Source organism: Salvelinus sp. IW2-2015, unplaced genomic scaffold, assembly GCF_002910315.2.
Source record: "Salvelinus sp. IW2-2015 unplaced genomic scaffold, ASM291031v2 Un_scaffold7793, whole genome shotgun sequence".
In the NCBI taxonomy this organism is placed as follows: domain Eukaryota; kingdom Metazoa; phylum Chordata; class Actinopteri; order Salmoniformes; family Salmonidae; genus Salvelinus; species Salvelinus sp. IW2-2015.
In genome coordinates, this window is record NW_019949053.1 from 1 (window position 1) to 10,019 (window position 10,019).

At 47.6% G+C, this 10,019-nt stretch overlaps 1 protein-coding gene across 1 annotated transcript; it reads left to right on the forward strand.

The window, feature by feature from the left end:
• Nucleotides 1-2,600: 2,600 nt before the first annotated feature.
• On the forward strand, nucleotides 2,601-7,377 carry LOC112079378 (attractin; the record flags this gene model as incomplete). Its single annotated transcript, XM_024145357.2, has 3 exons — nucleotides 2,601-2,818; nucleotides 6,906-7,027; nucleotides 7,239-7,377. Coding segments are annotated over 3 exons (479 nt in total), but the record flags the coding sequence as incomplete, so codon positions are not given.
• Between the last annotated feature and the right edge of the window lie 2,642 nt (nucleotides 7,378-10,019).

Sequence of the window (10,019 nt, forward strand, 5' to 3'; positions counted from 1 at the left end):
CCCTCGCTCATTCTCCCTACGCCAGATTAGGCAGCAGTGTTGCGGATCAGTAGTGCAACGGCGTGAGAAGGTCAGGCACCTAGCGACGGAACCAGCAGGGAGAGCCTCAGATTAGGCAGGAAACAACCAGCCCTGTCCCCTCTCATTCCCTCCTCAGATAGGGCAGACATTCAGCCTATAATACCACATCTCACTGATCTCACTCCCGTCAGATCCGAGCAGGCGAGGACTGCGAAGCCGTATCGCCCCACATTGCACTCAGAGGTCTTCACTCCATACGAGGTGTCAAGGCACGAGTGAGCAGCGAGAACATGACTGCACGGTCGAACTCGTCTACATATCGCATCGTTGCTCTCCTCAATTAGTGTAGTGGCCGGTAAGCGAAAGGGCAATCACAGCAGGTCAGCGCGAGCATCCTGCACATTCTCCATCGCCCTACAAATGACGAGATGGAAGGGCTCTATGGCGGGCGAGGACATCAAGCCTATGCCCCTCATCATTCTCCTCCCTCAATAGGGCAGGACATCAGCCTATCCCCTCTGCATTCTCCTCCTGCAGGAATTAGCAGCGAGCATCAGCCTAATCCCCTCCTCATTTCTCCTCCTCTCAGATTAGGCAAGACATCAAGCCATCCCTGCGTCTTCTCCTCAAACCAGATAGGCGGGGCATCAGCCATCCCCCCTCATCCCTCCTCAGATTAGGCAGGACACAGCCTGTCCCCTCTCATTCCTCCTCCAGATTAGGCAGGACAGTCAGCCTGTCCCTCTCATTCTCCCCCAGATTAGGCGCAGGATCACAGCCTATCCCGCTCATTCTCCTCCTCAGATTAGGCAGACACACCCTGTCCCTCTCATTCCCTCCTCAGTTAGGCCGGGCTCACCTATCCCCTCTCATTCTCCTCCCAGAATAAGGCCAGACATCACCACCCATCCATCTCCTCCCAGATTTAGGTCAAGGACATCACCTACCCTCTATTCTCCTCCTCAGATAGCGGTCGGCCTCAGCATCCCCTCTCATTCTCCTCCCTCAGATCTAAGCGGCGGGACCTCAGCCTTCCCCGTCATCATCTCCTCCTCAGATTGAGGCAGGACATCAGCCTATCCCCTTCATTCTCCCCTCAGATTAGGGCGGGCCAATGGTGTAACGCGACCAATAATACCATGTTAATCCAAACTCCTTACATCCTACTCCTGTTGATGTCACCTGACAGACACCTGAAACAGAGGTCATACATTCCCCCCCCCCCTCCAGCTGTATTTGTAGACTGCTCCCCTTAGCCACGATCGGCCCTAGTTGTTGAGTAAAGAGTCTATTTTCCCTGGCACCCACTCCAAGGCACATTCTCCCGTCCTCGTCTTGTTAGTAACGCGCCTACAACTGTGTGTCTCAGCAAAGTTGATGATTGAGCTTTAAGGCGTCGTGGCCACGCCATCGGGGTGAACAGGGAGTATAGAAGAGGCTTAGCGCCCTATGGGCCCCAGTTTGAGAGCAGCTGGCAGCGACTGTTTTGTTGTGCATCTTATCAAACATGTTCAAGTAATAATCTTTCTGTTTTCTCACGATTTGTTGGTTCTAATTGCTGCGCTGTCCGGGCTCGGTGGGTGTGTTGGGGACTCCTGCTCAGGAACAGAGGCCTAGCGGACCAGCTTGAGTCTGTGGGCGAAAGAGAAGACATCAGAAGCCCACGCAGATCGACAAGGATATCAGTTCTACACATGAGTAAGAGTAATGATCGATGTGCGTGAGAATCTTAGTAAGGAGAGCGGTTGAATGAGGGCAATACGCTTCCTTTTAGTGGTTATGAGAATTTAACAGCTCTTTTCTGATCTGCATAATTTCGCGGATATCGCCAATCGCTCGCATCGCATTATTTGTGTTTAACGTTATGCACTGTGATATTTTTGCAGAATTCGCATGCAGATCTCAATCTGGTTATTTCTGCATAGGTGAATTTTGTTGGGAGAGATGCGAGCACGACTGGTGCCAACCATGACGTACACGAAGAGACGCAATCCAGATGAAGTAAGGGCATTTGGCGTCGAGATTGAACTACTGCATATACGATCGATTTTTAGCCAGATCCTACACTGGTAGTTGAATTTCATGTTCCCGTTTTGAATGGCATAGAAGCTTCTTGCCTGCCGCTCAGCTTCGTCACAAGCTGTGGAATTACCTGTTGCGCTGATGTTAGGCCCGGAGTACGTAGTAGTTTTTTGTGGCTCTGGGCAACGGTTCTAGATGGAATTTTTGTGGTCCGGCGACTGGACCTTTGGAACACCAACTTATTAGTCTTACTGAGATTACGCAGCGCCCAGGTCTGGAAATCTGTGCAGAAATCTAAGGTGCTGCTGTAGCCGCTCCTTTGGGTGGTGACAGAAGCATCCAGATCCACAAACCATAGACTTGATCTTCTCGATCTACAGTGAAGCCGGGTGCTGCCGGGTGCTGCAGACTGTTCTAGTGCCCTCGCCAATTCGTTGATATATATGTTGAAGACGGTGGGGCTCAAGCTGCATCCCTGTCTTACTCCACRGCCCTCTCGCACGCTCTCTCTCTCTTTCTCTCTCTCACTCTCCTTTTYYCCCCTCTCTCTCCTCCAGTGTAATGTACGTGTTCGGGGGGTTCAACAGTCTCCTGCTGAGTGACATTCTGATGTATACGCCAGCCAGCTGCTCCAGCGCTCCCAACGCTGCCGTCTGTGCAGCRACCTGGCTGGGGGTTCACTGCCTCTGGAATGCTACCCTAGAGACCTGCCTGCCTTGGGACGCGAACCCCGGATTCCTGGATGAGCAGACCGCCTCCTGTGGAACCAGAACATGTAGGTAACCTGTCTATCTAACGAACCTCTAACTTACCCCCACTTACCATCATACAGTTTACTACCTCCCTTATCAAAGAGARAATAAACCCTGCTCTTCCTGGTATTTTATTAAGGCTACCTCCTTTATAACCCTARGGCCCTATAGACCTTTTGAACTGTGGTTTGAGGAGGAGCCCTGGAACCCCAAGGTACTTCCGGTGTGTTTGGAAACATCTAACTTTTTCTAGTGGTTTTAGGTCAATATTGCGGGTGGGATGTTCTTTACGACCGGGGGCGAATCTGTTTTTGCACATTTTAGTTTATAGATTTGATAGATTTCCAAAAGAGGCATTGCAGCGGGCTGCATGGAGAGTAACGTTAGCATCAGGAGGTGGCGGTGCCAGGATAAGTATAGTGGGCAGAGCCAAGCACGAGCTAGCGAGATCCTAATGGCACGTTCTAGCATGTATTTGCATGTTTCGGTTGGGGAACGCCTTCTCTGTGAAGTACGTGTATGCAATAACTCAATTTTCCCTTGCACTCCTTGTAAACAACACMATTTTTCAGAACTTTGGCGAAGGGCCTACAAATCGTATTGCAGCCTGCTCGCAGCCCGCTCAATGAGCGTATCTGTTCGTATCAGATTTTAGTTTTGGGGACAGAACACTGATATCGGGCTTTTAATTAACGGAAAGATCAGCAGAATGTCGGCCCAGTTCCTTTTCCTCTAGTCCACAATCATCTCCTTTGTCTTGATCACATTGAGGGAGAGGTTGTTGTCCTGGCACCACCCGGCCAGGACTCTGACCTCCTCCCTATAGGCTGTCGGTGATCAGGCCTACCACTGTTGTGTCATCAGCAAACTTAATGATGGTGTTGGAGTCGTGCCTGGCCGTGCAGTCATGAGTGAACAGGAGGGGACTGAGCACTCAACCCTGAGGGGCCCCCGTGTTGAGGATCAGCCTGGCGGATGTGTTGTTACCTACCCTTACCACCTGGGGGCAGCTCGTCAGGAAGTCCATGATCCAGTTGCAGAGGGGGGTGTTTAGTCCCAGGGTCCTTAACTTATTGATGAGCTTTGATGGCACTATGGTGTTAAACGCTGAGCTGTAGTCAATGAACAGCAATCTGTGGAGTGCAATAGAGATTGCGCCATCTGAGGATCTGTTTGGGCGGTATTCAAATTGGAGTGGGTCTATGGTACCTGGGATAATGGTGTTGATGTGGGCCATGTCCAGCCTTTCGAAGCACTTCATGGCTACGACGTGAGTGCTACGGGGCGGTAATCATTTAGGCAGGTTACCTTGGTGTTCTTGGGCACAAGGACTATGGTGGTCTGCTTGGAACATGTAGGTATTACAGACTGGGTCAGGGAGAGATTGAAAATAGCAGTGAAGACACTTGCCAGTTGGTCAGCGCATGCTCTGAGTACAGGACCTGGTAATGGCCCTGCGGCCTGAATGTTGACCTGTTTAAAGGTCTTACTCACATCAGCTACGTGAGCGTGATCACGAGAGCGTGATCACACAGAAGTCCGGAACAGCTGGTGCTCTCATGCATGCTTCAGTGTTGCTTGCCTCGAGGCGGAAGATAGTCCTTCTCTCTTTACTTTTGTTCAGTCTGATAAATGCGGTTATCGGCCAAAACATCATGTTTTTGACTTTTTTCAAAAAAACATTATTTAAAACARTCTCTTGATGGTGTGATAGGGAGTCTCCGCTATCTCTCTTGTTGTAGGGAAGATTGAAGCATCAACCAACCCTTTCATATGCCCAGTATTGACTGTTTACATCCTGTGTGTTGATCATAGATGCTTATAGCAATACAGGTGTATAGCCTATACTATAGTATTAGTATACTATATTAGTAATATACTATACTAATAATATACTATACTACACGATTGCTATACTAGTAATATACTATATTAGTACTAMACTTACTATACTCTTYGGGGTGGCAAGTWGCCTAGTGGTTAGAGCGTTGGACTAGTAACCAGCAGGTAGCCTAGTGGTTAGAGTGTTGGACTAGTAACCAGCAGGTAGACTAGTGGTTAGAGCGTTGGACTAGTAACACCAGGTAGCCTAGTGGTTAGAGCGTTGGGCCAGTAACCACGGTAACTAGTGGTTAAGTGTTGGGCCAGTAACACAGGTAGCCTATGTTAGAGGTGCAGTAACCAGCAGGTCCTAGGGTTAGAGCGTTGGCCAGTAACCAGCAGGTAGCCTAGTGGTTAGAGCGTTGGGCAGCAACCAGCAGTAGCCTAGTGGTTAGAGGTTGGCCAGTAACCAGCAGTACCTAGTGGTTAGAGCGTTGGGCAGTAACCAGCAGGTACGCAGTGTTAGAGCTTTGGGCAGTACCAGCAGGTAGCCTATGGTTAGAGCGTTGGACTAGTAACCAGCAGGTAGCTAGTGGTTAGAGTGTTGGCAGTAACCAGCAGGTAGCTAGTGTTAGAGTGTTGGAACTAGTAACCAGCAGGTAGCCTAGTGGTTAGAGCGTTGGACTAGTAACCACAGGTAGCCTAGTGGTTAGAGGTGGACTAGTAACCAAGGTAGCCTAGTGGTTAGAGCGTTGGACTAGTAACCAGCAGGTAGCCTAGTGGTAGAGGTTGGACATAACCAGCAGAGTAGCCTAGTAGTTAATGCGTTGGACTAGTAACCAGCAGGTAACTAGAGGTTAGAGTGTTGACTACTAACCAGCAGGTAGCCTAGTGGTTAGAGCGTTGGACTAGTAACCAGCAGTAGCCTAGTGGTAGAGCGTTGAGCTATGAACCAGCAGGTAGCCTAAGTGGTTAGAGTTGGCAACCAGAACCAGCAGGTAGCAGTGGTTAGAGCGTTGGCCAGTAACAGCAGGTAGCCTAGTGGTTAGAGCGTGGACTAGTAACCAGCAGGTACCTAGGGTTAGAGCGTTGGACAGTAACAGCAGGTAGCCTAGGTTAGAGCGTTGGGCAGTAACCAGCAGGTAGCCTAGTGGTTAGGAGCGTTGGGCCAGTAACCAGGTAGCCTAGTGGGTTAAGCGTTGCCAGTAACCAGCAGAGGCCTAGTGGTTAGAGCGTTGACTAGTAACCAGCAGGTAGCCAGTGGTTAGAGCGTTGGACTAGTAACCAGCAGGTAGCCTAGTGGTTAAGCTTGAACCGCCAGGTAGCCAGTGGTTAGAGCGTGGACTAGTAACAAGCAGGTAGCCTATGTTAGAGTGTTGACTAGTAACCAGCAGTAGCCTAGTGGTAGAGTGTTGGACTAGAACCAGCAGGTAGCCTAGTGTTAGAGGTGGACAGTAACCAGCAGGTAGCTAGTGGTAGAGCGTTGGACTAGTAACCAGCAGGTAGCCTAGTGGTAGAGCATTGGACTAGTAACCAGCAGGTAGCATAGGTTAGAGCGTTGGACTAGTAACCAGCAGTAGCTTAGTGGTAGAGCGTGGACTATGAACCAGCAGGTACCTAGTGGTAGAGCGTTGGACTAGTAACCAGCAGGTAGCCTAGTGGTTAGAGCGTGGACTAGTAAACAGCAGTAGGCCAGTTTAAGCGTGGACTAGTAACGAAGGTTGCAAGATCGAATCCCAGAGCTGACAAGGTAAACATCTGTAATTCTGCCTCTGAACAAGGCAGTTAACTCACTGTTCTTAACTGACTTGCCTAGTTAAATAAAGGTTAAATAACCCTTCTAAAACTGCACTGTTGGTTAAGGGCTTGTCAGGAGCATTTCACAGTAAGGTCACACTTTGTATTTGGCGCATGTGAAAATAAAGTTGATTTAAATATAATATACTATATACTACACTATTTTTTATATGACTAGTACTTAAAATAGTACTACATTGTTACTATGGTATGCTACTAATATACTATACTACTAATATACGATACCACGCTATACTATACTAGTACCACACTAGTACTATACTACTAATATATGATACCACGCTATACTATACTAGTACCACACTAGTACTATACTACTAATATACTATTATTCTGCTAAACTTGTAGTATTCTATTACCACAGTATGGATTAACAAGGTCCTCTCTGGTTGTATTGTAGATGCTGATCGTTGTGACCACTACACGGACTGTTACAGCTATACTAAATATGACTCTCTGGTTGTATTGTAGATGCTGACAACGATCGTTGTGACCACTACACGGAYTGYTACAGCTGTACAGCCAATACTAACGGCTGTCAGTGGTGTGCTGTTCAGTGTGTCTCCGTGAGCTCCAACTGCACGGCCGTCACGGTAAGAATGGGCCGCGACCGGTTACTTTACATTTAGATAAGATGGACTTTCACACAATGTGTATTTGGTAACATTAGGGTTGGAAAAATTACAGTAACTTTCATAAAATACTCAGGTTTTCAATTTGTTTTGAATGTTCCTGGAATCAGGAGGGAGCAAGCAGGAAACGCAGGAATCGTCATGTATGTGAACGTATGTCTTCCTACCCCAGGGGGCCATAGTGGAGTATGRTGTCTGYCCCAAAGACAACCCATCATATATCTGCAACAAGAAGACCAGCTGTAAGAGCTGTGGGGTGGACCAGAACTGCCAGTGGGAACCTCGAAACCAGGAGTGTATCGCTCTACCAGGTGAGAACCCCGGGGGAGAAGGGCCTTGGTCAGGGAGGTGACCAAGACCCGATGGTCACTCTGACAGAGCTCCAGAGTTCCTCTGTGGAGATGGAATAACATTCCAGAAGGACAAACATCTCTGAAGCACTCCACTAATCAGGGTTTATGGTAGAGTGGCCAGCAGAAGCCACTCCTCAGTGAAAGGCACATGACAGCCAAAAGGCTCCTAAAGAATCTCAGACCATGAGAAACAATATTCTCTGGTCTGATGAAACCAAGATTGGACTCTTTGGCATGAATGCCAAGAGTCACGTCTGGAGGAGACCTGCCACCGTCCTACGGTGAAGCATGTGGTGGCAGCATCATGCTGTGAGAATGTTTTCAGCGGCAGGGACTGGGAGACTAGTCAGGATCGAGGGAAATAACAGAGCAAAGTACAGAGAGATCCTTGATGAAACCTGCTCCAGAGCGCTCAGGACCTCAGACTGGGGCGAAGGTTCACCTTCCAACAGGACAACGACCCTAAGCACACAGCCAAGACAACGCAGGAGAGGCTTCGGGACAAGTCTCTGAATGTCTTGAGTGGCCCAGCCAGAGCTCAGACTTGAACCCGATCAAAATCTCTGGAGAGACCTGAAAATAGCTGTGCAGCGACGCTCCCATCCAACCTGACAGAGCTTGAGACGATCTGCAGAGAAGAATGGGAGAAAAACCCTAAATACCGGTGTGCAAGCTTGTAGCGTCATACCCAAGAAGACTCGAGGCTGTAATCACTGCTGAAGGTGCTTGAACAAAGTACTGAGTAAAGGGTCTGAATACTTATGTAAATGTGATTTTCAGTTTTATTTTTTTTATAATTTGAAACATTCTACAAACCTGTTTTTGGTTTGTCATTATTGGGTATTTTGTGTAGATTGATGAAGAGAAAAAAAACGATACATTTTTAGAATAAGGCTGTACGTAGCAAAATGTGGAAAAAGTCAAGCGTTCTGAATACTTTCAAAATGCACCGTATATATGACCTTGCTATATATGTTGTAATATATTGTAACTATAGTGACCTTGCTCACCAGAACGCTCATGATCTGCAGCTCTTTAAGGACAAAGTCCACCATCTTCTGATTGGTCAGTGAGGCCAGGGCGGCGTTGTGACCTCGACAGGTCACTTTGCATTATCGTACGAGTCCTTGGCTGTGATGAACTTGAGACACGAGTTACCCACCAGGTGCCAGTTCTCCCACCACATATATCTCTGGAGGAAGAGAAATATTGATTAGAAATAGAGATATTCACTACTGGTCAAAAGTTTTACAACACACCATTTTTTCCAGTTTTTATTGAAATTTAACCAGTTAATAACTCTGAAATGGTACAAAGGTAAGCGATAAACTGCAAGACGTATAAAAAAAAAAAAAAAAATTCAGAGTTACAAAAAATGCCTTTTTCCGGGGAACAAGTAATGGGTTAACAAAGTAAGGAAGTAAATTAAGCCTTGAAAGTTAATGCTAACAATTCCTAACGGTGTCCAGATGTTGTTGCTGAACTTCCAAACCCCTCTGTCTGTATTAAAAGCAGAGTTGGAACTGACTGTGTTACTGCAACCCTTAACAAAGGAAACCATTATAACCCTTAAAACTTATAGGTCCTTTAGAAAGCCACGGTGTCAGTGAGTACAGTTTCCTACACCATCAAAAAGGCACTGGGAAACTCTGAACAGGAAGAGGTCTGGCAGACAGGAAGAGGTCTGGCAGACAGGAAGAGGTTGGCAGACCCCAAAGACACAACAGAATCAGAAGACAGGTTTCTGAGAGTCAACAGCTTGCGTGATAGGCGGCTCATAGGGTTAGGTTAGGGTTTAACCTCCAGGTTATGGGGTCATCCTACAGCAAGATAATGACCCAGAACATACCTCCAGGTTATGGGGTTCATCCTACAGCAAATACTGACCCAGAACATACTTCCAGACTATGAGGTTCACTACAGTAAATAGATGGCCCAGAACATACCTCCAGACATGAGGTTCATCCTACACAAGATAATGGCCAGAACTACCTCCAGGATATGGGGTTCATCCACAGCAAGATAATGGCCAGAACATACCTCCAGGATATGGGGTTTCATCTACAGCAAGATAATGACCCAGAACAGTACCTCCAGGCTATGAGGTTCATCCTACAGCAAGATAATGACCCAGAAACATACCTCCAGGCTATGGGGTTCATCCTACAGCAAGATAATGACTCAGAACATACCTCCAGGCTATGAGGTTCATCCTACAGCAAGATATGACGCCAGAACACACCTCCAGGCTATGAGGTTCATCCTACAGCAAGATATGACCCAGAACACACTCCAGGCTATGAGGTTCATCCTACAGCAAGATAATGACCCAGAACACACCTCCAGGCTATGAGGTTCATCCACAGCAAGATAATGACCCAGAACATACCTCCAGACTATGAGTTCATCCTACAGTAAGATAATGGCCAGAACATACCTCCAGGATATGGGTTCATCCTACAGCAGAAGATAATGGCCCAGAACATACCTCCAGGTATGGGGTTCATCCTACAGCAAGATAATGACCCAGAACATACTCCACGGCTATGAGGTTCATCCTACAGCAAGATAATGACCAGACATACTCCAGGCTATGGGGT